This window comes from Ostrinia nubilalis, chromosome 6 (assembly GCF_963855985.1).
Source record: "Ostrinia nubilalis chromosome 6, ilOstNubi1.1, whole genome shotgun sequence".
NCBI classification, from domain to species: domain Eukaryota; kingdom Metazoa; phylum Arthropoda; class Insecta; order Lepidoptera; family Crambidae; genus Ostrinia; species Ostrinia nubilalis.
In genome coordinates, this window is record NC_087093.1 from 16,651,903 (window position 1) to 16,679,855 (window position 27,953).

At 38.2% G+C, this 27,953-nt stretch overlaps 2 protein-coding genes across 3 annotated transcripts in view; both read left to right on the forward strand.

Annotated features, from left to right (window-relative positions):
• Positions 1-469: 469 nt before the first annotated feature.
• On the forward strand, positions 470-5,038 carry LOC135072692 (acidic leucine-rich nuclear phosphoprotein 32 family member B-like). Of its 2 annotated transcripts, none has more exons than XM_063966699.1 (3): positions 470-677; positions 2,146-2,344; positions 2,799-5,038. In XM_063966699.1, exons 1-3 carry the CDS (start codon positions 576-578, stop codon positions 2,849-2,851), a joined length of 354 nt encoding a protein of 117 aa, XP_063822769.1. In that variant the 5' UTR covers positions 470-575; the 3' UTR covers positions 2,852-5,038. The 2 variants fall into 2 exon arrangements, with proteins under 2 accessions (XP_063822769.1, XP_063822770.1); XM_063966700.1 differs by having other exon boundaries at positions 471-677; positions 2,146-2,338.
• Positions 5,039-7,058: 2,020 nt separating this feature from the next.
• The window catches only part of LOC135072708 (neutral ceramidase), a 35,175-nt gene continuing 14,280 nt past the window's right edge, over positions 7,059-27,953 (forward strand). Inside the window, exons 1-3 of the mRNA XM_063966736.1 lie at positions 7,059-7,422; positions 17,893-18,018; positions 25,412-25,567. Coding sequence (XP_063822806.1) covers positions 17,902-18,018; positions 25,412-25,567 — 273 coding nt within the window. The 5' untranslated portion in view covers positions 7,059-7,422; positions 17,893-17,901. The remainder of the gene's footprint in view (positions 7,423-17,892; positions 18,019-25,411; positions 25,568-27,953) is intronic.

Sequence of the window (27,953 nt, forward strand, 5' to 3'; positions counted from 1 at the left end):
GTATATTCGGTTCTACTCTTAAAAATAATTTAAGAATGCTATTTAATTATAATTAATACGACAAGAATTTTCTCTGAATATTTTATGATCTCTTGACCTAATTGGGTAATATTTTTGTTGTTTACACGTAAACGATGCTATAACTTTTTGTTTCCCGCCTTTTTACTACAAATTGACAGTGCAATAGCCTAGCGCCACTCAGTGTTACTATTTGGAACTACACGTATGCCGCCGTGACCAAACATTTGAAGTTTGTGTTAAAAATAAGTCCAAAATTAGTAAAATAGGGCTGCAAATACAATTTGAGTTGGTTTTAAAACCACATGAGCTCAGAATTTCAAGTCCAAAACATATCATAATGAAAATAAACTAAATCGTTTTTACCCACATGCTCGCCTTAGCTTGTTAATGGACGACGCGCTTGGCCAATCAGAAGCGAGGCGTGTAGAAGCCCGCGCCATCTTCGTTTTCAAACTCATCTCGCCGCACACTCGCTCCGTCAGTCGCGCGTCGGATCCGGACAATCAAACAACTTGACTATTTTTAGTAATTAACACATCAAATTCAGAACAATCATGAGCACCAATGAAAAAAACAGTGAAGTGGCCGTAGACAAGGTCGGCGAAGAGAAGTCGGACGCGAAAAGTGATCTGAAAGGAGCGAAAAGGGCAGCTGAGGTGAGTGCACATGTCAAACAAATGTATTCGTTTAATCGCTCGCCATTTTATTGAACGCTGTAGTAGACGCTCTAGTACGTTAATTTCCCTATGTCTAAAAGATCCGTAGAGTCATCCACGTGGTGTATTAATTATTGACGCTTCACTGGCAAGTCTTAACGCCACCGAACCGGCATATTTTTGGATGTCATTTCTGACGAGTTAAGCATTTTAGAGTGTGAGGTAATCGATGAGTCAATGCCATGATGTCCTATGGTGTTGTGTTCAATAAATTCGCGCGATATTAACGTATCACGAGTATCATTATAGTCTTGTAGCTTTGTTTACCCGTTTTCGATACTAAGGCATGACCTTGGCAGAAAAAAAAAACATGGCGCGAGAACGTACGCTGCCTCCGAGAATGCTGTTATAAAAGATCGACATGTTGTTGCTTCTAAAGTCTTGATACCTTACAACGTTGACCTTATAGCACACGGTCGGTAGCTTTACACTTTCCCAGGTGTATTGTTCATGATAGCGTGACGCTATCTAGACGGACGGGTAATATGGCCGGCAAATGTCAGTACTTAGTAGGCACCGGATTGTCAGTCACCGCGAAAATGTTAGCTTTATCTCATAGATTGTTCAATGTAACTACATAATAAAGCAACGAAAATCACGTGTGCCATGATTTTACCACGATGTTAGCGTTCATTGCACAATTGTTATTTTATTTCTGTCATGTATACTGAAAACTAGTCAATGACCCGGCATTATTTGCATGCATGTAGGTGTTTTGTATGTAATATACACTTCCTTTGTTCCACAAGTAGGCAGCTAGCCACTTGGTAATATGCACGTCGTTTCTCGGTGATAACGAATTGAGCGGGAAATCCTGAAAACTACAGAATTTCGTTGACTGTGGGAATATATTATCTACTATCTCGCTCGCTCTTTCTAACCTGCATACCAAGCTCGAGGACGCATGGCGTTAGCTGTAATTCATTAAATAAAGTGTGAACATTCTACAATCGTTACGTTCATGTTAAAACAACAAATAGAAATTAAATTATGTGTCTGGTATTATTATTTTATATGACTTTTGTAGGTTTTTTTGTTGGCTCCCCGCCTTTACGGCTTCTCAATTTGAGCGCGTATATGCGCGGTGACCGCGATTGACTTTGCCTCGGGAAAATAGGCCGTATGGCGCCGGCCCGCGTTGTTCGGCGCTCTTTCCCCCACACAACTAATGACCCACGCTTCTTTATCGTTACGAATCTTTGTCACCTGCGCCTCATTATATCTCACGTAACTAAAGCGCATTTTGTCGAAAATTATCCGTTAGGTTAGATTGGAAATCGATTGGCTAATAGCCAGTATTATTATTTGCATGATCTTGAATGTCAAGGTGCACTGTCACAAGCGTACGTAAACAAGTGTGCAACTTTTTCTCAGGATGCAACTAAGTCTTGTGTCTTTCATATTTTAGGAGAAACAAACCGAGGCGAAAAAGGCGCGAAAGGAGGAGAATGGAGGCGGTGGAGATGATGAACCTCACAGTGAAGAGGAAGATCTAGAAGGAGAGGGCGAAGGCGACGACGACGACGACGAAGAGGTCGAGGGGGAAGAGGGCGAAGAAGACGAGGAAGTATTAGAAGAGGGAGAGGACGACGATCTCGAAGGTAACGGTCAGTAGATACATATTATGCATCAACAGCTTGATAAATTGCATTGCTTAAAGTAGATACATGACTCGTTCATGTAATTATGCACTATCTAAAAGCCGGCAACTTAAAGGTCGCGACAACTCAATATAACTGCTTCACGTCGGCTAGTAATTCCATCGTTACATATGGGTTGCACACGCAAAAAATGTTGATACCATAAATAGGTCAAAATGTGCCCAATATTGCAAAACTGAGATATTGCCCATGTCGTATATTGTAATCTATAAACAACCAGGTTACCTTTTGATTACCTATCTCTGTTTGATAAAGATGTTGACAAACTTAAATCTTGACAAAAAAATTGCCGTGAGAAAAAACGGTTTCTCCAATTTACAAGTTCTGGCGCGTGCATAACTTGCTTGAATTGTCTTCTCGAAAAGTCGTATTTCTAAAGATGGGTGTTTGTTTGTTACAGATGAGGAAGTGGAAGAAGAGTTATTAGACGAAGAAGAAGAGGATGACGCGTAATACGGCTAGTGCCTCTTTAAGGACAATGTCACAGTGATGTGTTAGTGGTCTGCGTGACGCCCGCCGCGCGGCCCCGCCTCGCCCCAACTGCCGAGCGAGCCGAGTCACCGCTCAACTGTTGAGAACACGCGGGGCCGGCGTCGCTCCCACCTCAAACGGGTGCACTTTTATTTAAATGACAAATGTAATTAATTAAGTCGAATCCAATGCAGATTTTCAATTTTTACAGTGTTTAAGTTGATTGATACCGAAGCTGTATCTTTACTTTTCTAGGCTCGTCGATTCGAGTGTATAATTAATTAAGAATTAGCAGAATGTTGAATTTTGTCATGAAATGTACAAATGTGTTTTCGAAAGTAAACTTTATTCTAAGTGAAACCCACTCTGTATTTAGGTTTACCTGTGAGCCCGTCAAATGGTGAAGTTGTGATATTTTTCTACAATAGAATATCCAATTGTTATATTAAAATATAATATACATACTAGAAATAGACTCGTACGGCAGTAATAATACATTATTATACAGAGTGTCCCTTATAAGTTAGTGTTAAGCGTAAGTCCAAAATGGAACTCTTCAGGTGTACGCGAATGTGTATTCCGCGAATTTTGTAGTTTTTGAGTTATTTTTCGTTTTTTTTTTCCAAATCTTGAATATTTTTCGGAAAAGGACGCCTATCGTAATGATGTCTAATGAATTTTCCAAGTCAAGATTTGATAATAATTCTAAAATTACAGAAACAAACATCCATGGGAATGATTCGGTTATCCCTTAGGGGTTCTAAGGACTTTGCTTGACACAGTTTTACTGGACAACCTGTAGCAAATAAGCAATTAAGTCACAACGCTCAATTCTTCATTTTTTTGTTGTTGATGAGAGTTTGTGTGTACATATTTAGCGTAAGTGAAGCCTGTGATTTTATAATCGGTCATGTAACATAGTGTGATTGTTGCACTCAGGTTGAAATCTTTATTTTCCGCTAAACCTAGCTTGTCATGTTTCAGTTTCATAAACACTCCTTCGTACTGCTCGAATCCACCATGAACCGAAAGTAGATAATGAATTTTAATAATTATTATATTAGTGGTAGTGTGTGGGTTGAGATTGACGCTCGTTCTCGGGGTGTTCGGGTTGGTACGGGGCGGCCGAATCCTTTGGCCAGTAACTGCCTCCGCTGACGAGACGAGTTGCCGTATTTCACTTGACAGTTTATTAGAAAAACATCACAATTTTACCATTATCTCGCGTACATCGCACGCCGGCCACCGGCTCTCCGAACGACTGATAAAGAGAGCGCGACGGTCGCCGTGCCGCGATAGTGAACATTATAAAACCGGCCTGTAATTTTTGTCCATAATTGTTAATTAGGATTAGAACCTTCAGTTCGGTATTCCAGTGTTTCACGGTGTGGAATAAGAGATTCCTAGGTTAAAGTTTAGTGTTTAGGAAGTAACGTCATTTTGTATGAAAGGACGCTAAGGGAGCTGTGGCGTGGGGCGGGTGAGGCGGGGGGCGACTCCCCCGCCGCCGCTCGCGTGGCCTCGTTCGATTTGCCGCGCGGCGTGGGTCCCCGCGCCCCGGCCCGCGTCTGCCGCGCCCGCCGCCTGCCCCGTACCACGGCATGCCAACGCGTTCCCCGAGCGTGGAAAATCACCCGTCGCGCGATTTACACCGCTGTCTCACCGCCTATGTCGACCGAACCAGCGATGGAACCGCGCGCGGCGAACGCGCGTCCTTACAACTAGACGCCGTTATTATTACGAGTGTTTTGATACTTCTTGTTGATCAGTTTTCACTCCGTTCAGTCTATCGCGGGGAGGCGCGATGTTACGACCGCTTCGGAATACATTTATTTACTGACGTTACGTAACTCGTGGCCCCGGCTGAGACGTTTATGAAATGCATTTAGCGGATATTCTATCGGCGATTGAATACCAAAGGGAGCAAACTTATTTTTGATTAGAGAAACTATCATTGAGATCAATAAAAAATAACCTCACGAGTAAATCCTATTGTCCCGCCTTTTCATTCATTTTGTGGTAAGAATGAGCTGTCGCATATTGTGTACGATTTACGACTATGTGAATACCTTAGTACGATTTTATTTATTTGTGATGTTGAACACTATTGATTTTCTACAATGGACGAAATGTAAATACAACCGATTTTAAGTAAAACGTTATTTTGTTTTTGAAGCTTATTTATTTGTCCCACTAGTATCCACACCAATGAGATAGGTAGGTAAATATTATTTAGAGTTAGCCATATAAAAATAAATATGGCGCGACGGCCGACAATCACAAATGCTTTGACGCATAATTATGATACGGCGTCGTTCATAATATTGTGTAAAGAAACTACGAATTGTTTCTTCAGGCCCGAGGGGTTCAAAAGTACCCTTCCCTCTTTATCCCCTGTCCTGGTGTCAGATGTGCAGAAGGGGGATATTGAAACCGAATTCATTGAAGCAGACTCCCACTTCCGCCCTTATTATTCCAAGTCGTTACGTTACTCGATTTCTATAGTTGGAGTGAGGCTTTCTAGAACATTCCTTATCTTGCGATTCCTATCTAGAATTTTCGATCTGTTTATTATTACCCATCTTCTAACAGCCTACTTTCTTCTTATAATTATTCCCTTTATTAATCTAAAATTATTCCGTCATTAACTCGTACGCCTTTAAATTATGTTTGAAGCTTTTTATAAAATCTACTTAGCACTATCTCGAGTCACTGAAATGTCTGGAATGATAATGTGTTTTTGAAAAAGACTAAGTAGTCGGAGTTTTGAGAGACCCCATGTCATTTCCATTTTGAATGAGCAAAAATATTGAAGCGATAATACCTAACTGTTATCTAGGTAGGTCCCAAAGGTATACACTTTCAAGGTTGAAGGGAAACCGGCTTATCAATATTTCATAGAAAATCTAACGGTAAAAAAACGACAATGGTGTGAATGCGCCTTTATTGATACACGTGAATAACACAGTAGCGACATCTAGTTCTTGGTATCATTCAACAAAATCAAGAACTGAGTAGGTATGTAGATGGAGCCTCTATCGTTTAGTATACTCAAATCTCGCTAGATGGCGTTCTTGTTATTTTACGCGCTAATTTTAAATACTACCTACCTACCTAAAATCCTGTATTCCAGGAATTTAAAAATATGTTTTGTACCGCAACAAAAATTTGTCAGTGGTTGAGTTGAGAATGATTTCGACCTATTTGTAAAAAATACTGAAATTATGTAAAAGTTATTGTACAAAAGCAAGAGATGTGGATGGATTTTTTCAATCAGCGCCGAAGTAATTACTTTACTCTTTGATCAGCGCTGTTTTGTACGGAACGTAAGTATAATAGACCGTTTGTGTAGCGATAATTACCTGCTGCTTTAAACCTATAATAACGTAGGTACATTAGTTTGTCAGTAAAATTACCTAGCCTCCAATCAGGCGCATCGCATCTTCATGTGTAGCATTAGCAACAAATGTTTCTCTTGCTTAACTCACAGCAAGCATGTTGAAACTATAAATTAATTTCGATTCTACTCCTAAAAACTGTCTGCCCATCACGAATTCACAATCACAAGTTCACAACGCACAAATGCACTGCCCACATTATAGTAATTTTGTCATTTTAATACACTTGAATTCATAGTTAAATAAATACAGTATGAGATTAAAGTTAAAGGCATTCAGAGAAGATTAACTAACAGCCGTAAATTGAAAACTACTTGTAAAATATTAGCCAATGAGGTGCGTCGGCTCGGAGAGATATCAACGCAGGCGCAGTAGGCCTACTTACACTAAAATAGTCAAAATTGCAATATCTTCTTAATGTTAAATACCTGCTTCATAAAATAATATGAAAACTTAAATTTTCGATTTCAAATTATTTAAAACATTACTGCAGAGTTGTTTTTTAATTTTGATTATTTTTAGATTTTTAGAGCTTACAAGTACCGGAAGTGAAACTTACGTATTTACTACCGGAAGAGAATATTATCTCGGCTATAGCTAAATCAAAGAATATAATTTAAGCGAACTACATTTTAAAATTTTTAGTCTGCAAAAGTCCAATTTTTGCTTTAAATTTAAGTAGGCTTTATATTCACGCACATTCGTTGTTATAAGTGGAAGTCGATAAAAGTTTTCTGTGGAGTGGGCCGTGGTATGGGCCGTGGAGCCTTCCAAGTTGCTGAAGATTATAAATTATAAATTGTCAGGGATTGTTAATAAATTACGGACTCCAAATCTGGCTGAATCGCATTCATCCATCGCACTCGCGCACCACGTATTCCTCCCGCCCCATGCCAGCCAGTCAACGACATTTATTTTACTTTTTTTTAGTACGCTACGAACTCTTCGTGCGGCTGTACGTGTTATGATTCTTTAGCCACTCGTAGCTCGCGCGAAACTTTTTTCGATCCAAGGTTGTGAAGGGTTATAAATATTTAGAAATAGAAAACAAATTTTTCTTTTTTGTTTTGAGCCCTTTAATAGTTTAACGTAAAATGTGAGTGATTTTATGTGAAGTTATTGAACTTTCTGTTTTGATTTACTGCAATCAATCAGGTAAAAAATTTGTTATGTCTATTTGTTAGTAAGTAGTAATTTGTTTTTACAAGTAACAAGTTTAGTAACCATTTATGATTTTAATGCAAAATAATCACAAGCGTAGATATAACATAATTATTAATTAGGTACACTATCCCAGGAAGTTAGAAAACCCAGGAATTTGTGGAGTTCCTAGGAATAGTACTAACGAAATATTCTTTTGACTTTATGTTTTGTTTTGTTGTAGTCTCATAACATTTATTAAAAACAAAAATTGTGTTGTTCATCGAGTTCATAAGATGGATAATGATTGATTAAGGTAATCCCATTGTTTTGATTATGAGGAAGTTTTGACATAGATGTTTTGTTCACTTGTCAAACAAAAAAATGTTGCATAGCTTAACAGCTCTTACTCCAATAATGTGATGAAAATAATAAACAAATTATGACAAACGTTTTTCATGTCGCACCATCAGCAATCAGCTGGCCGGTGCGCAGTAGTCAAACTGGTAAATGGTAATATTGTAGAGGCCGTAGGTAGACTATCATTAGGTCCAGTTTACTTACAAGTAACAATCTGTGTCTCTGACATTATACGGAATCTCTATCTAGTAGATAATCATACTTTTGCTGATAGAGCTCAGGAATAAAAGTGAAAAGTAGAGTTGTATGTATGCTTACTCTATTTCGCCTTTTTCATATTAGGTAGGTACTTCAAGTAAGCCAAAAAATCATAAATAAATTATATACAAAAGTAGACATTTCTTACCTAGCGCATTAAGAGTTAAATCTAATAACAATATAATACTGCATGCCCTACGACTTAACTTCTCTCTCTTATCCCAATAAGTAACACATTTCCTTACTTTTTTCACAGTGCCTTGAATTTTTTTCCAAACAGCCTTCGTAGTTAACCAAACAACAACAAACTATAATAAAAACAAACTAAGAAGTAAAATATAACAAACATTTGAAATAATAGTGTACCGTGATTAAAAAAAGTTCTTGTTTCGCTTGACCAATTATGTTTAAACAAAGGATGTAACCATTATGATTATGATTAACAAATAAGATAGAGGGATAGATATCTTTTTTGTAGTTAATTATGTAAGTATCAGTAATAATAAATTACGTTAGAGGAAAAGTCAATAATAAGTTAAAAACAAAATATTTCAGAGTAATTTACTTGGAAGTTGATTGTTTTGTGATTCAGCAACCCAAGTTTGTGGTCGTTACATAGATGCTGAATCACATAACGTCAGGAAAATATTATAAGCTATATGGCACGCACGCTATACAAAACCCTGTGAGGTAATTTTTTCAAGTTGTGTGAATTTGAATTAACTATGCAACTTTAGGCTGCAAGTATTGTCTTAAGGTGTATTATGTTATGAGACTTATAATCTGGTAATTCACTAGTCTTGCTAGAAAACCCTGAGCTTAGTAAGTAATAACTTATTCAATAAGTTACTTACTACTACTTACAATAAGTCTTATTGTATCTAAATTTAGTTACCTGAATTTAATCATGATTGGTAAACTTTATAGTCCTAAATGACTTTTAAATGACATACTTACACATATTAATGCAGTAAATTTCCTTGATTGAATGTTTTTACTTTGTCCTTCATTATCAGCCCTGTTATTCTGAGGTAATCACCAACAAAAACATTGCGTGTTACTTTCTTTGTTTATGACCTGTTGGTATCAAATTCTTATCTCTTTATCGGTTGATAACCCTTTTAAGTAACAGCAATGCTAAGTTGGTTTTGTTGACACATCCATTATGCATTCATAGAGCTCTACATAAATGCTAGGTAGGTAGGTCATGCGGTCATCGGAGATATTGATTTTCTATTGTTCTTAATTACCTAATTACTTGGTAAACTTACGCTTACGTGAATGATTAGACCTAGACTTAGATTAATAAAACCTAGATAGATAGTCAGTGCACGAAAGGTGAGGCAGTTTTTAGGGAGCCGGCACGGCTCACCCGTAAACGTCACATGAACTGTCAAAGTGAAAAATTGGTAAACACGTCCGACGAATTTTAATTAATTAAAACGGTTTGTGCTGTGAAAGGGTGTCTAAAATACACCAGAAAAACGAAAGAAAGTGACCAGTGTTACATTTCATAAGTAAGTACTACAATTCGACGCGTATTTTGCTTGAATTTGGCTTTCAAAAATTAAATACGGGAATGATACCAGTAACAAGAAAATTTATTTCCCAATTGTTCGCCGTACAAATACACTTCCTTTTTTTATGAAATCGAGACTTTTAAGTCGATTTATCTTATTGTTATTAGGTAGGTACTTTGAATTCAATAAATAAGTAAGTACATGACGCGTTTTGTTTTTGTTAATTATAAAATAATTAAAAACGTATTAAAAATTTCCCTACTTTCGGGAAAATCGCCTTCACTGTCTACACTCCCCAACAAAATTGACACTAATGACATAAGATTTTTGCCTCACTCTTGACGAAGCGTTTGTATGAAGACTATCCATCTAGGTTTTATTAATCTAAGCCTAGACTTAGAAGATTAGTTTTATTAATCTAAGGACCTAGATAGGTACTAATGTACTATTGGCAACTGGCAACAATGTTAACTACCCATTGCCGGTCATGTCGTCTCGTTCTATCGCAAATAATCACCATTTGATGAGAGCGAGAGCAAAAACGGAAATGGATAGTTACTTAGATTAATAAAATTTAGTACGATTGTCTTTCAATCTTCGAAACCCCAAAATCCTGGGGGGGTACCAGGGGGTGCCTTAGAACTTATGACGGGGGACGGGTGGGTGATCGCCCCGGGTACCAACCCGTGCTACGCCGCCACTGTAAGGGGGTTCTAAGCTCTAGTGTTTTTTAGTTTATTACTTGACAAAATAATTTATAGATAGAATTAAAGGTCTATACTTAGTCGTCAGTCCTTGTCGTCAGTCATGTTTTGCGCATCCACTAAGGCTTTACTCTTTACCTGTATAATATTTTAATGTTATTATTTTGCATGGTCAGAGATGCTACACGGTAGAGCCGGTCGTCATCTAAACATTTTTACGCAACTCGGTCAATGTCAAACACCACAGTCGTTTCATAACTGGAAGTTTATCTGTACACTGCCTAGGGCTACGATTTTAGTGCTACGTACCACAGTACTCACCTTAACTTTCAGTTAAAAGCTAAGTACGTTTTAAATAGACAACTTGGAAAAACGAACTGCCTAAGACGGGAATCGAACGCTTGCCCGGCAAGCGAAAGGTCGTGGCACAGTATATATATGAGCTAAAGCAGTACGGAAACTTAGCCCTTTCGGCGAGTTAAATACCTACACTTCAACTGAGTGTTAGGGTTGGCACTCTCAACCTTTATAAAATTAATAAGGTTCTTACTTACTTATTTATTAAAACGTTTATTTAGGTTTTTTAATTATAAAATACCTAATGGAATAAATTAATTGACTAAGTAGTTAACAAAAAAATAAAACGTTAATTAGGTTCTATAATGATCGAATACATAATCGAATAAATTGATTAAGTACTATTAGAGGCCGGTAGAAGATCTATTCTCATAAATAAAATACCGGATACTTACTTTCACATATGTACCTATTGCCTCATTTTAAATACAGTTCATCACTTAGTACAAAAGCGTGCGGAGCAAATTACTTTATCAAATAGAACACATAAATTGTTAAAAAGCGTAATTACGTAATTTAAAAAGAACTATGTATTACAAAATCAGATGTAAGCACTTTATTTAAAAAGTAATATTTAACCATTTTTACAATTCAGAATTATTACGAAGTTTAAAAAATGAAAGTTCTGGTTTTGAAGATGCCGAGTTCAAGCAGCCGTATACTACGCAATTCACTCGTGGCATGTTTTTAAAAATACAGCGGACAGTGCATGCAATAAAATTATTATTAAAAACACAAAGCGCGCGACACTCGCGACGGATGGACTGCGAGGTTCGCTTAGAGCTCGTGTAAAGCGTGCGTCTGTGTGCGTGAGTCTGATTTCGAGCACAGTATATATATGAGCTAAAGCAGTACGGAAGCTTAGCCCTTTCGGCGAGTTAAATACCTACACTTCAACTGAGTGTTAGGGTTGGCACTCTTAATCTTTATAAAATTAATAAGGTTCTTACTTACTTATTTATTATAACGTTTATTTAGGTTTTTTATTATCAAATAACTAATGGAATAAATTAATTGACTAAGTACTTAACAAAAAAATAAAACGTTAATTAGGTTCTAATAATGATCGAATACATAATCGAATAAATTGATTAAGTACTATTAGAGGCCGGTAGAAGATCTATTCTCATAAATAAAATACCGGGTACTTACTTTCACATACCTATTGCCTCATTTTAAATACAGTTCATCACTTAGTACAAAAGCGTGCGGAGCAAATTACTTTATCAAATAGAACACATTGTTAAAAAGCGTAATTACGTAATTTAAAAAGAACTATTACAAAATCATAAATGTAAGCACTTTACTTAAAAAGTAATATTTAATCATTTTTACAATTCAGAATTATTACGAAGTTGAAAGTTCTGGTTTTGAAGATGCCGAGTTCAAGCAGCCGTATACTACGTAATACACATACACTCGTAGCATGTTTTTAAAAATACAGCGGACAGTGCATGCAATAAAATTATTATTTAAAACACAACGCGCGCGACACTCGCGACGGATGGACTGCGAGGTTCGCTTAGAGCTCGTGTAAAGCGTGCGTCTGTGTGCGTGAGTCTGATTTCGAGCGTTTGTATGAAGCTTCCGTACTGTTTGATTTATCTACTGTGTTTCGAGCGTTTGTATGAAGCTTCCGTACTGTTTAATTTATCTACTGTGGTCGTGGCTTCGATTCCCGATTTCTCAAGTTGTTTGTTTAAAATTTAGTTTGAGAAGCGACTCTAATCGCTAAGTTATAATAACCTAATAAGTATGACTTACCTACATAGTAATTAAATAACATCATGACATAGTGAATAGGCACTTACAGGGCAGATAATTATGTACCATCCGAGACTGCATCCCACTTAACATCAGGTGCGATTGTGGTCAAATACCTGCCTTTTTATGCATAAAAAACTATACTTAATCCTATGGAGTTTTGAAAAACAATTAAAAACTATTAACTGTTATTTTCTATTATTTATGGGCCAGCATTTTCTATTATTATTCTGCTTACTGCTAGTACCTTGCATCATGCTGTGCTGTCAAGGTGTCATGCTCAAGTTTCAAAAGAAATGGCAGAGGTTAAACTCATTTGCATCACAATTCCATGAACAACTCGAATTTTTTATTGTTTCTTTACTAACTTTGATACAATCCATCATCGGATCCAAAAATTTTCCTTTTTCCTGGGAGGGGCACACATTGGCTACCTAGACACGCATATATTTTTCAGCAGCACGGGTGTGCTCTACCAATACACAAAAATACCGTCTTAAATCCGCCCTTGTTCATCACAGTTAATCTTGTAACAGGAGGAGATAAGAGGTACCCTTCATTTCAGTGGCGGCGTAGCATGGGTTGGTACCCGGGGCGATCACCCCCCCTCCCCCCGTCATAAAGTCCTAGGCACCCCCTAGGATTTTGGGGTCATCTACCGATTCGAAGATTGAAAGACAATCGCACCCCCCTCCCCCCCGTATCATGGCATAGACCGCAGACTTGCCATGCAGATGCGCCAGTGAGCACTAATCTGCGCGACTTGTGTCACCCCCTGATGCTTGGCACCCGGGGCGGACCGCCTCCACCGCCCCCCCCCTTACGCCGCTACTGCTTCATTTGTTCATTTGGTAGAGCCAGCCCGGCTTAAAGCCGCCTTCATCTGTATCAGAACCAGTTGTACTTGCATAATAATGGTTCTGTACCATAAAGCGAAAATCACCAAAGGTTTATTTAAAAAAATATATATTGCTCGGTATTATCTTGCAAATTCCCTACGCAGATAGCGTTAAAGGCAATTTAAATCTTAGACGCCTTCTTGTTATTTTCTAAACAATTTGCTATGATTTATAAATAACTAGCTTTCCGCCCGCGGCTTCGCCCGCGTGGAATTTTGTCTGTCACAGAAAAACTTTATCGCGCGCGTCCCTGTTTCAAAAACCGGGATAAAAACTATCCTATGTTCTTTCCCGGGACTCAAACTATCTCTATGCCATATTTCATCAAAATCGGTTGCGAGGTTTAAGCGGGAAAGCGTAACAGACAGACAGACAGACAGACAGACAGACAGACAGACAGAGTTACTTTCGCATTTATAATATTAGTTGGGATCATAAATTATCGTGCGCTGCTACGCCACTCTCTCTTTCTATTAGTGGTGACGAAGATAAGTGTCGATGATGCGGGAGATATCTGGATACGTACGGATGAGTTCTAAATGCATGTAACATATTACATACCTTATAAGTTTATGGTTATCGACTATCTACCTACGCTAGTCGCTAACTATAAACTTATGACCATGACCATTGATTTTACACAGGTCACTAACATTTAAAGAATGTTAAGTCGGTTAATTATGAAGACACATGAATTCTTCATTTATAGGTGCGCGCTAAAAATCATAGCAATACAGTACGAAGGTAGGTAGGTACTAGGTAACCAAATTCATCTGTATGGGGGGCATAGGGTTAGATGTGCATGGCAGCAAAATCATCTAGATTTCCAAATAGGTACATACATAGTTTCAAATCTTGACAAAGTGCAACACCTGTCGTTATAAACGCTATAGACATCGATACCGCTGGTTCCCATCACTAGACGGCCCGTGCGGTTGCAATAGGCACAGTGATGAAAGTGCAGCGGCATCATTGTGAAACTCGGTGCATCTGACGACACTGTTATTGATATTTGTATTGTCTTGTCTCGGTACAATCGCCGCTGACCTTCTGTTTACGCATCAGTAGTTATAGATAGGCTGTTGTTTACCAAGTCTGTAGGACTGATGCGGCGCGGCGGAGCAGGGCAGCGTAAGGCAGGGTTTCCCAATTTTTTTTTGCCAAGGAACCCTAATTGATTATACTTTTCCTAGCGGAACCCCCGTACTACTCCGCCCGCACGCCCTGCCCCTCCCTTGTGCGTAAACAAGTCGGTGCGAGCGAACAACGTCGATCACGAAACGTGGGATAATATTTTTTACGGAACCCTTGCGGCCTTTCCACGGAACCCCAGGGTTCCGCGGACCACCATTCGGGAACCGCTGGCGTAAGGAACTAGCAGATAAAGCTATCTGCTAGTTCCTCACGCTACCCTGCGCCCTGCCCCGCTCGAACCCGAACTCAAGCGCAAGCGAGCTTGAGTTCGGGTTTAATATAGCGTATACCTAGCAGCAGATAAAAAAGTCCCTAAAGCAATAATATTTAGTGTGGTGTACTACTACACAAATAAAGTGTGTGCGCTATGGCAACACTGACTAGTACGGCGCGGTGGGGAGTCAGTCGTAGTCGGGGCGCCACACGGGACGGACGTCAGTGCTTGCACTAGCTTACACAGTGAACATATATCAGTGTTTTATTTAAGATACCACATTTAGTTATGTTGCACTTACAGGTGTACGGTCCCTTTAGCAAGTCAGTCTCTACCTAACTACGAACTGTGGATCGCGTTCGCGTCGCGATTAGCGATTTCGTCTGCGATTTGCCTCTATTGTTCACTACCAAATTAGGAAAACCGATCTCACCACTTCTATTTGCATTGTAACCATTAGCATAATCGGTCATCATCATTATTTTTATTAATTCATTCTATAAGTCAAATGAAAACAATTGATTTCACCGATATTGTGGTAAGCTAAATGGTTCCTTCTTATAATAAATCTTTTGCACATCCATTATGCATTTTTTTATATCAGTATTGGACTAAGAGCCCGTGAACCCCAGACCTTCGTTATTATATAAAAGATCAAAGTTTATCAGCGCCTGCTCCCAAGAACTTTCTTCCCTGTGTTGGGAGCATGCGCTGACAAACTTTCTGCTTTTATAAAATAACTAAGGCCTGTGGTTCACGGGCTGTTGCTCTATACGTTGTAAAATATTTTTCCGGAAGACTATTGTACAGTGGGTTACGAGAGAAAGCAGTATTTTTGTGATTTATTTGTAATTTTTTGTGCGAATTCCCGAGTCCCTACAGTGTCAAACAACTGGCGCAAATCGTCTTTTAATTTTAATAAGCATTACAATGTGTGATTAAAACAATGGCACATTGTGTAGGTAGGTACGTAAACATTTTCTAATCCAATTTAGTTTACGACTCAATGTCGACATCTTTCCGCTCAAGGTCCGGTGTAATTTACGCGGCACGAAACATTTGCTGCAATTTACAGAACTCTAGCCTGTAACATGAATGAATTAAAAAAAGTTTGATAGTCCGGTTTTTCATGCGAGAAAGACATGAAATTACATTTACGATTTGAGCTTTTCGGAAATTGGTTAAACATTTGAAAACTGAATCAAAGACATGAATTTTTAGTAGAGCCTACTAACCAATACCTAACCAAAAATCTGTCATGAAATTGATTCAGCGGTTTGAGCGTTAAAACGTAACAAAAGACCAAACCAGCAATGGAACTAATCCCAGAGGTCAAAGTTCAAGGAACTTATGTCCACCATGTGGTGCAGTAACCATGTGGTTAGCGATTGACATCACCAACTGCGTGCGCGCGTCTCGGTATTGGTCGTAGAGACCACAAGCAAGCCGAGGGAAAGCGGAACTGAGCGATTGAAACGCTACACTTTTGTTTTCATTTCGTTAATGCTTTCCCTATTTGAGGTTGCACAAAGGTTTTTGGGACGACTATTGGTTTTTTCTCGAAGGAGGGCTTGTTGTTTTGTTTTGCGAGCTATGTATTAACTTATACCTACCTTTCCTAATTAGATAGAACACTTTCTACTATAGTTCAACGATCTGTTAGTGGAAATTTCCTAAAGTTACGCATAATGTAATTTTGCACGTAATGTAACTTATGTGCTAGAAAAACTTTTAGTAGAGACAAAAGCTTGTGAAGTCATTTGACCGAACAGAGGTTTAATAACCGAGATTAGTAACGAGCAAACAAAATGCTCTTGCACCTAGGGTTAAAAACAACAACAGTCTGTTGATAATTGTGTTTTTAACTGTAGGTATCACATCACACATAAAAACATCCGTGTGTCAGTGAATGCATTAACTTTGACAAGGTTAATAGGTAGAGCTTTGATGACATTGGAATTTTGATTGAATGATTTTGTGACGGTTGTAGAGCACTTTATAATTATTTATTATGTATTTCATAATCAATTGGTTTCCGAATTGGTTTAAGTTCCAGGTCTTTATGTTTACGATTGAATAATATTTTTCTTTTGTAATCCCCGGGCGCAATCGTGGGTTATTAATTACCGCGTAAACAGAATAACCAATGAGTTATTTTTGTCTGAATGCTAATTAAATTAGCACAATGTTGACAAGTCTTGTCATCTTATGTAGATATCTTTTCATCCATCGGCTAGTATAGGTTTTAATTTTATTTATAACTGTATTGTTTGTCTTAGAAGATGTCTTAGGTAAAAATACTAGTACCTATTTTTTAACTTTGACAGTAGCCTTAAAAAATTTGAAGAGCAGCGCTTCCTAATACCTTCCTCTTTCCTTCGTTCTAATTTCCGTGACACAAGTAGCTGAGGTCAGCTAAAGCTCATTCCGACACTGCGCACGTCTTCGGAAGGCGACCAATGTCAGAATGCGCGCGAGTGGAATCGCCAACATCGTGAATATTATTATGACGGGTTTTGGTTTAAATATTATGTTATATATTCATTAAACATAATCAGAATATTGGAAGTTTTTAGTAGTTATTGTGACCTTAGAATTTATAGGTATTTCATACTGAACCTAACTGGGTAGGCATTAATATTCCCCATTATGTTGCTGTTAGATAATGGCCAATCTAATAGCTTGATATGAAGAGCCTATTGTCCAATCAACAATGGTAGAAGTACTTAATTGATACTGCACAAGAAGTTTCGATTGTTATCCAAATATTTACCTTTAATTGAGCATGCATTGTTTCGCTAATTGCTTCTCACATTTAACTTCAGCACAGTCGATACATCGTTGGCATTTGCCAGGATATTGTTTTGTAAGGCGGCTTGCAAGGTAATTACGTAGGTTTGTATTAAAAATAATTGAATAGGATTTGAATGCAGGTACCTATAATCAAGTACTTCTCTCAAGCATTTACTGGTTTTATTATGCGTCCAGTTAAGAGTGACCTGGTTATTTTTCCGTTCATAATGTAATAATGATTGCTAGTTGATCACAAATTAAGTAGTTATTTTTTATTTTTTTTCTGCATAACAAGGCAGGTATTTGACAGCAATCGCACCCGATGTTAAGTGAGATGCAGTCTAGGATGGTACCTCTATCTGCCCTGTAAGTGCCTATTCACTCAAAACTTGCCCACACTTAATAAAGTCTGCTTGTTCCAGAACACCCAGATGAGAGCGATGCTCGCGCATGCACTATGCGTCGCGTATTGCGCGTGCGTCGCGGCGGCGTTGCGCGTGGGCGTCGGCATCGCAGACATGACCGGCCCGCCTGCTGAGATCAATTTCGTAAGTTACTGTTGCTATATTATAATTAATAAATCTTTGGACAATAATAAATCTTTGGACAATTTCACACAGCGCCAGCTAGCCCCAAAGTAAGCAACTTAATGCTTGTGTTATGGGTGCTAGCTTAACGGATATACTACTTATATACTTTTTTTTTAAATACATAAATATTATACATAGTCACACCCAGACCCGTCACAGAAATTAAAATTCATCATTTCAATTTCTGCCCGGCCGGGAATCGAACCCGGGACCTCTCGGCATAGTAGTCCGTTCTGAACCACTACACCAAACGGCCGACATTAGAACAAGAATTGGCAGGCATATCGGTTTAACCCTTCGAATGATTCTTGAATACAGTAGGTACGGCTAGCACGAAAAACTTTCGAGTTCAAATCGTTTGCGTACTCGAATCGCCATCAAAAGATTTAATAAGAAAACTACAACAGCGCCCTTGTGAACGTGTCGTAAAGTGAACTTAGTATGAGATGTTTGTGCACGAAACTTATTTTGAGAATAAAAATTGTCACGTTATCGTTTAATTCGAAGATTGAGTATCGAATTTTATCGAATACGCAAACGATTCGAAGACGAAAGTTGTTCATGCTAGAGGTACAGAGGTATACACCCATGTTAGTTGTTCTCTGAGTACTTATTCAGAGAAATAAAAACGGATCCTAAATCTTTTCAAGTAGAGCAGAGCACATCTATCTCTAGTGATCACTGAAAATGATTGACAGGCGGAGCGCACTTCTAAATGATACGATATAATTTTATCGTCGGTTCATCACCACGCTAATTTTAGATACGATATTAGGTACACGTACTATAAATAAACTCGTCCACTTATGCCCAAATGAGCATAATTTATAAATGATTATGACCTATTCAATTTGCAATACATTTTGTTCATACACAGCTGAAAAACATGTAGTTTCGGGTCACCATACATCCGGATTTTCCAGGACGTTTTCAGGGGCCTAACTCTATCTAAAGACTGCTTGACAAAATGACAAAAACGTGCGTAAAATAGAACATACTCACGCGATTTATCTAACTAAAGGTGATTGAATGAAGTGGGTACAATGATTGATTTTCATTCCAATAAAACATTTACTTCAACGCCATGTTGAATAATAATAATAATTGAAGAGATACGATTTTCAAACTTCTCTGAGTGTAAATAAAATTCGCAAAATGTACTAGGTTGCACGTGTTATTATTGCACAGTGGTGAGTAGGTACACTTTGTAACGTCAGACCACCCACTAAGATCATTATGTCAATAAAAGTTCTAGAAAAATACAAGGATAATGTGGATGCTCAGTGTGGATGATAATTCAATCAACATCTTCCTTGTAAAGGAGGATAAAAATATTTCGAACTGACTTGGTTTTGTTTATTTATTATAATCAACAATGTTAAGTTGTAGTTCAAGTTAAACAATGCAATTTTAAAACAAAGACAACTACGTATCGTGTGCACAAATCAAACAATGGACAAATTGTTATTTTAAAACGTCTCAAAGTAATAAGCTTATGAAAACTTTAAATTGATTTCTAGTGCGTGTAATTAATTTCTCAACTGCATGCTCGCAGCAGACAAAGAAACTGCAGAGTTTCTGACATCCCGTAAGTGTGCCGAGTGACCGAGCGGCCCAAGGTCGCGTGGCGAATGCGCATGAGTCACTCAATCAGCAAACTGGAGCGGTAGGGTTATCGACCAGATTTGATTGTGTGCTGCATAGTAATAGCCGTAATAGCAAAGCGGAAAAAATCGCAAAAAGTTGCCATGACTTTGCCCTTAATGAAGCTCACATCGTTTTTATGTAGAATCTTATAGGAGTTGTTATTTATTTCTGACACACTTTACTTTGTTAGTAAAGTAACCCTACACTGACGTCAGCAAGTACGATTGTTTTTGTCTAGTTTTGCGTTCAGAATACCTAAATCATCTCGTAGGTAGGTTGATAGAGCAATCAAGATCTGATGATAGTAAAGCTTTTTATCGCAGGACGTGTTATCAAAATCGGGTCATGAATCTCCAGATAGGTATTATTTTCTGTAAACATGTGTCATAAATAATTATAGTAGACTCAGGCCTGGACTTGATCTAAAATTTCGAATTCTACCTAATACCAACTTGAACCTCTGTGTAAGAATCATAATATTAGACATAGACTGGGAGATATCAACAAAGCTAACTTTATAGTAAGTGTGGGCTTTATTCATTTTAGCAAGCCAGGCTAGGATATTTATAGAGTTCCTACTTTTAGAGTCGTCTCAACTTCAGTAAAAAAATGGCATGGAAATTTTGTGCCAGACTTATTGTTGCTGACACAATGGGTTAGACGAACGATCAATAAATGATTCAACAATCCGGCAGATGATTCACAGGTATCACATGATATACTTATAACAACGAAGTTATGCTTTGGAATTTTGTTTACAAACACTGATCCTCATAATAATATGTAGGAATAAGTTATTTTCTATAAAGTGAAAAAATAAAACAAAATATAAATTGTTCATGGTAAAAAAATAATGTTAGGTACCTACTACATAAAGTAAGAATAATAATTTATAGTTTTTCTTTTTTTTAATTACTTACTGGCATCCGTTTGAGTTGAGCTGATGCCTTAAAGTTTAAGTTTTAACTCGCGTCAGGCCAAGCTGAAACGGAAACACATCGGCTATGTGACTAAGTATGTGCTAGAGACTTAATAGATCGGATCAGCCTCATCAACTCTCAGTAAACAATGATCTAACATTCACTTAATCGATTCCGGTAAATTTCCCTGTCATCGACCTCGTAATCGTCACGCAATCAATTAACGCTGATGAATAAGTAGCTATAGTATCAATTAGGAGATTTTTTAACTCTATTCCGAGAAAAATATTTACTTTAAGAACTTATTTACAAGTCTGAGCTCTGAAATTAATATTTTTTTCAATATCACCTTTGGCTTCTAAGCATACATTATGCTCTTGTACCTAGTACCCTCCAAATGTGTTAACAAAGGACGTCTATCAGTAATCATTCTATCGTGACATAACACCGGCGCGGGCGCAGCTTATTCATTCAGACACGGCCCGGTGCACGTAGGGTTGCCAGGATACTAAATTCAAAATGGACAATCTTCTAGAACGGGACTATTTCCACCTCTCGTTCCCACCACCAGTGCCGTAACTAGGGCGGTGCCAGCGGTGCCCAGGCACAGGGCGCAGATCCTGGAGGGGCGCAGAAATGACCAGACCAGTATCAGTAACAGTGGTGGGCCACCACTGCAACTCCTGTGTAGCCAGGATCTACAGCTTGACCGCCACAAAAACCCAACCAATGAAGGTCAAGTTTGTCCCGGGGGAAAGTAAAACTGTCATTGGACCCGCTATCTTCTAGAACCAACGGCAAAGTAAAAGACAGAAACAAACCTGATGAAATAATGTAATAGCTTTCAAGCAAACGCTAAATTTATAAAAAAATATCAGCATTATTATTGTTTCAAATATTGTACTTTCTCAACTTCGAACAGCGTTCGTCCGAAATATTCGATTTCGAATCTATCCGGAAGAATTCCGATCGTGTGGTAAACCTAGGCGCACGTATTGTTGGTAAAGCCTTGACCGCTGCGGTCTTCTACTGACTTTACTTGACCTTTTATGAAATAAAGTATTTTCGTCTTGGACTACATATTTTTTCATTTTTGATAATGTTAACTTGGACGAAATTGATTTCACTGTTTAAAAAGTGATTACTGTCTCTTAGACCAAGAGTACACAAGTGATCTAAACTTACCTAACTTCAGTTTTTGTTGTTCATTAGAGCGAGAGGTAATTGAACTTGGCCTAAGTTTTGGTAAAATAAAAAATAATAGGCTTTGACCATACCTGAAGTTGAATGGTTTGAGTTTTTGTTTTGTTTGGCAATGCATCCTTGTCTTTTCTTTTGGTTAGAGTGAGAGCAATTGATGTTGTTAAGTAGCATTTGGGTTGGCAGGTGGGTATTATAAGAAAGAGACAGCCAGAGCTGTCTACTTTTATTTATTTTTTCATCCCGTCAAAAAATATGAAATTGTTTTGAAATCCAAAGAAATGTGAGTGTTTGCCCGTGCTCTAATGAACAGTGTCTCGACAGAGAGTGATTATCCGAATTACTGTCTAACTATACTTCGACCATATTATAAAATGAAACTCGATTTAAACTTAATCTTAGATTCAACCAGCGATTTAACATTTTAATCTTTGAACCAATGACAGGTTTAAAACGATTTCGAGTATAATATTATTATCTAAAAGCTACCATATTTTGAACTTCAATAAGGTTGATGAAACTATGACACATTTTAATTGTTTAAGGGTTAAAAATACAACTATAATAGTTAAGTATTTGTTAATTAAATTCGCTATGTTAATAGTGGAGTTACAAAAGTAAACTATGTGTCCCCTTTCTAGAACATTCTGAATTCTGATTAACAGGTCCAGTCGCTTCGGCAGTTGCGACTGGCGAATACAGTCAGGGTCGACTGCTAATATTCTTGGGCAACCTGTTCAATGCTACGTTTCTTGGTAACTGTACATTATTTGTGGTTACTTTGTATATTATGGTAATTTGCTATACTTAGGTAGTTCACAAATATTGACTAGATTGGGGAGAATGTCCAATGGTAGGTAGGTACATACCCTGCGAAGTAAGTTTTAAATAAAAACTTATTAGACAACAGAGACATGGTACATTATTTTCCTCTGTTATAATTCGCGCAGTGGGTCTAGTCAAAATGCCATCGCAAACCAATATGAAGTTTTCACTAATGTCAGTCGCCGCGTCACCAGTAATTCGATTCGATCGGAAAATGGCAGCCAAAATGCACATTGAACCACCAACGACGCGGCGACATAAAAGTTATATCGACAAAATCGAATAAAAGTTAAAAAATGTCTATGACTTTGCGATTGTTTTTACTTTTTTTAGCTTTTTTTTTTAAAATTAGTTTCTTCCTTCTTTCTGCTCTCTGTTTACGTCTATGCTTCGCTGTCAAATTAGCTGTCAAAACGACATCGCGATACGGATTTGTCAAAACAGCCTTAGGGTGGGTTGCACCATCTTAGTTTAACTTTGACAAACGTCTAAAATCTGTCAAACTCCATACAAAAAACACCGGTTAACGTCATAGTTACGGTCAAAGTTAGGTGGTGCAACTCACCCTATTGGTTTTCGATCACCGGGGTTTAAGTAATCGCAATGAAAATGGCGGGTGTTGCGATTCGATTCGATTTTGATTGAGTCTTAAATGCATGTTGGCTAAGCCTTTGTATGGGAAATTTCAATCCAGTCTTTCGATTATCGATAGGTAGGGCTTTGCGATTCGATTTTTTGCCGTTTGACTAAGCCTTTTTTGTTATCGACCTCTTTTGCGATTTGTTTGTTTGTTTGCGACTGGTTTGCGATGGGTTTGCGATTTTAAAGTGCGTTTTGACTAGACCCACAGGTGCGATTACTGTAGACGGCCAGTGCATTTATAAGTAGTAATGCTTGCTTATTATGGCCGGTGCCAGGCCAAAGGGCCATCAATTACTTATGAATGAACATGAACTTAACTGACAATGTATGCCTGTGGGTCTAGTCAAAATGCCATCGCAAACCAATAGGAAGTTTTCACTAATGTCAGTCGCCGCGTCACCAGTAATTCGATTCGATCGGAAAATGGCAGCCAAAATGCACATTGAACCACCAACGACGCGGCGACATAAAAGTTCATTCAAAATCGAATAAAAGTTAAAAAATGTCTATGACTTTGCGATTGTTTTTACTTTTTTTAGCTTTTTTTTTTTAAATTAGTTTCTTCCTTCTTTCTGCTCTCTGTTTACGTCTATGCTTCGCTGTCAAATTAGCTGTCAAAACGACATCGCGATACGGATTTGTCAAAACAGCCTTAGGGTGGGTTGCACCATCTTAGTTTAACTTTGACAAACGTCTAAAATCTGTCAAACTCCATACAAAAAACACCGGTTAACGTCATAGTTACGGTCAAAGTTAGGTGGTGCAACTCACCCTATTGGTTTTCGATATAATCGAAGCTTATCACCGGGGTTTAAGTAATCGCAATGAAAATGGCGGGTTTTACGATTCGATTCGATTTTGATTGAGTCTTAAATGCATGTTGGCTAAGCCTTTGTATGGGAAATTTCAATCCAGTCTTTCGATTATCGATAGGTAGGGCTTTGCGATTCGATTTTTTGCCGTTTGACTAAGCCTTTTTTGTTATCGACCTCTTTTGCGATTTGTTTGTTTGTTTGCGACTGGTTTGCGATGGGTTTGCGATTTTAAAGTGCGTTTTGACTAGACCCACTGTTAAACCTGGTAAATAAGAAACAAAAGCTACACGCATTCATTTATGTGGGTGTTTGGTAAGTAAGCGTAACGAAACCACTTGGAAACAATAAGCAAAATCATCGCGCGAAAAGCATACAGATGAAGTGAAAAGAAAACAGCCAGTTCTGTCAGTGATAATGGCTGACAATGTCAATTTAACATTTTTTAAACCAAACCAATAAATAAGTTCATTTTGCACTCAAACACGCATTATAATAGTGTACTAAAGTAATTTGGAGGGGAAAAAGAAGGGTCTAGGTCGTCATTCTAGAGTCTAGAGCATCAGCTAACTTTAGAACATATTTAGGGGTTCTCCAATATTGTAGGGCGCACAGATTGCGAGTTTGCTAACCCTTCTGCTAACACTTCTGGAAGCAGCCAGGGAGTGTTGCCTTCGCAGAAGTGCAGGCACACTGTAGAAGGGCCGTGTTGTCGATCAGCTCACCAAAGCGATAGTGTAACTAAGAGAAACCTGTACTTGAACCACAACAACACCGTGCCGATAATAACTGAATGGCTGTCTTCTTTGCCCTGTGAGTTTCATTAGCAAACACTCGCGACTCGCGGTATTGACGTTGGCTGTTTGATTTCCTAACTCACGGGTCTAACTTTGAACCACTCGACTGATACATACTGGTAATATCCGTGTTTGCGTTGCGCTGATTCGCATATTGGACTGCAAGGCCATTAGAAATATCCATCCATAGAAACAGCGACTGTATATTATAAACTTGCATCTTGCGTTACTCTTTTTCACCTTTTATGTTGCTTATTCCAAAATCCTATCAATCCAGTTTATTACCTACCGATACCATCAAGTTTTAATGGTCCGTTTTAGGATGTTTAATGTTTATTTTTACGATGCCATTGTGACTGGCCAGGTTTCAGGCATAATGATTATTGAGAAGAATGTAATTCATACAGAGATTTTCTGTTCTGTATCTAAGACTTACGTACGAGAAGATGGAACATACTGAACGCGAGGAAACTACAAAATATTCTAATTACTTTTAACTTCTTCCCAGATGGGCTACGCCAACTTCGAGCAAGTCGGCACTGGCATCCACTTGCGGCAGTTCTCCCGAGCCTTCATCCTGGAAGACGATACCAACGGCTCCAACCAGAGGCTTGTGTTCGTGTCGGCTGATGCTGCTATGATGGGACATGGAGTCAGGAGAGAGGTGAGCCACCCTTCGTCTAGTCAGCGCAGCGCACTAATGCTGTAAGATGTTATCTTCTTCTCATTTCCCCCTCTTGACAAAGTGGTCGTGGTAGTCAGGAGTGTGAATTGTTGTGGGCAGATGTTGCTCACCATCTTTCCCTGATGTTGGTCAATGAAGGCTATCGTTTTTATACTTAACAGTTGGCATCCCTGGCGATTGACAGGACCTTACTCTACAGTGGCGCCATCTTGATGAGTGCAAATGCGATAGTCCTCCTACCACTTTAGCGCTCACCAGCTGGCGCCACTGTCTTCGCTACTAGCAAGTGACAGGACCTTACTCTACAGTGGCGCCAACTGGTGAGCGCTAAAACGATAGCCCTCATTCGGCGCACTCGTGCAGGGGACAGCCCAGTACAGTCTTGGTCATGCTTGTCCATCGCATTGTCGAACCTAGATGATATCTATCTGGCTTCAAACCTCTCCTGAGGATGCTGATGGGCCACGGAATGAGAAGAGAGAAAGAGAGCGTCACATTTGCCATATCCGCAAACTTCAAACAGTTCGACAAACGCATGCGCTATGCTGCACCTTTATATCTGAAGAAAATACCAGCGCCTCCATGCTAATGTTAGGAGAATTACCTACCTACGAGACAATTGTAATTAGCGATCAAAAATTATACCTACTACAAAAATAAAAATCTATTCAGAAATTTTGATATGGCGGCGAAATGCGCATAGGTGAAAAGCTACAAGGATTTTTTGATTTCGAGGTATACGACTAACAAACGCCTATTTTTGATTAGGTAGGTAATTCTCCATAAGTATAACCGTAAAGTATAACAATATGTATTATTAAATTTAAACTGCGCTCGTGGTATTTTAAGGAAAAGTAGATTAATCAAAAACTCGTTTTATCAGGAAGTGGCAGCGTTATGAAGGCGATAATTAATATACTTGTTTACTACTAATACATTGGTAGGTATTTTGAGAAGTGTCCCTAATTGTTCAAACAGTGGTTACCTATAAACAATGATATAAAGATAATGCCACCTGGCATTAAGTCCGCCACTATACAGTTGAATGTGCAAAAGTGTAAATAAATAAATAAATAAAAAATAAATTCAGATTGCCATGAAATACTAACATTGAGTGACAGAACGAGAAACATTCAACAAAATCCTATTCGACTCGAGTTAGTTAAAACAATAGAATTGTTTTAGAAATAATTAACATAAGTTAACGGGACGGGCTATCTATTATAACATAGTTATGTCTAAACAAAGCCTGTGCACTTAACCTATGAAGACTATGCATAGTCGTAAAATTTACAACATACTTGTAAATACCTGCGTAGTTATGAAATCTTTTAGCAGAGAATTAAAAAAAAAATGACTCATTAGCGACTCTGACAATCATTAATTGTTAATGAAATGTAAATTTTACTTAATAAAACAGTAACTCTTTGAATAATTTAGCAATTTTTATAATTTGTCGAAGCAAATAATAATTTTATTTTAAGGCTAAGATTATTAAACACTTGATATTTTATGATATAAAAATTGTTCACAAAAACAGTCATGTGATACCTCAGATCAGATCATAGAAGGGAAAGTGATACTAATGTTATTTCCAGTTGACTGCCATATGCTGAAATGAGGAATTAATTATAAACTTAAATCACTAAACCGTTTCTTATTAACCCGTTGAAAGCTGTGCAACTCTCCGGCGACTTGAACAAGAGTTTTTCTATCGAATCTGCAGGGGATATAGCGCCTGCAGAAACGATACGGGGACATATAAGTACAAAACGTGGATCTTGAAACCTGGGCGGGAAATAGTTTTTCTGTCAAGTCTAATCAGTTTCTCAGCAGTCAGACTCAGAGTCCTTTCAAAATCCCCTTCCAGGTCATAAAGCGTCTATAGAAGTGATACGAGGACTAACTAGAGTTTCACAGTAGCAGACTCAAGAGCCCTTAAATTCCCTTCAACAGATAGGTACAACGACCAGCGTAATCCTTAGCGGGACAATAGTTTTTATATTAAGTCTAGTTAGTTTTCCAGTAGTCTGACTCAAGAACCCTTAAAAAACCCCTCCCAGGTTATAAAGCGGCTGCAGAAGTGATACGGGGACATATACAACGACCAGAACGTGATCCTAAACGGGACAATAGTATTATATCAAGTCTAGTCAGTTTCCCAGCAGTCAGACTCAAGAGTCATAAAGCAGACGCTTTATTTGCAGACGCAAAAGCGATATACAACGATCAGGAATGATCTTCCTAAACCCTAAACGGGACAATAGTTGTTCTATCAAGTCTAGGCAGTTTCTCAGCAGGCAGACTCAACGGCTCTTACAAATCCTCTTCCAGGTCATAAGCTAAAGCGCCTACAAAAGCGTTA

Excerpts from the sequence above, each read along its gene's own strand:
- LOC135072692 (XM_063966699.1), top strand. The coding sequence starts at position 576 with ATGAGCACCAATGAAAAAAACAGTGAAGTGGCCGTAGACAAGGTCGGC. Across the intron at positions 678-2,145 it reads GAGCGAAAAGGGCAGCTGAG|GAGAAACAAACCGAGGCGAA; the intron begins GTGAGTGCACAT and ends TTCATATTTTAG. Across the intron at positions 2,345-2,798 it reads CGACGATCTCGAAGGTAACG|ATGAGGAAGTGGAAGAAGAG; the intron begins GTCAGTAGATAC and ends TGTTTGTTACAG.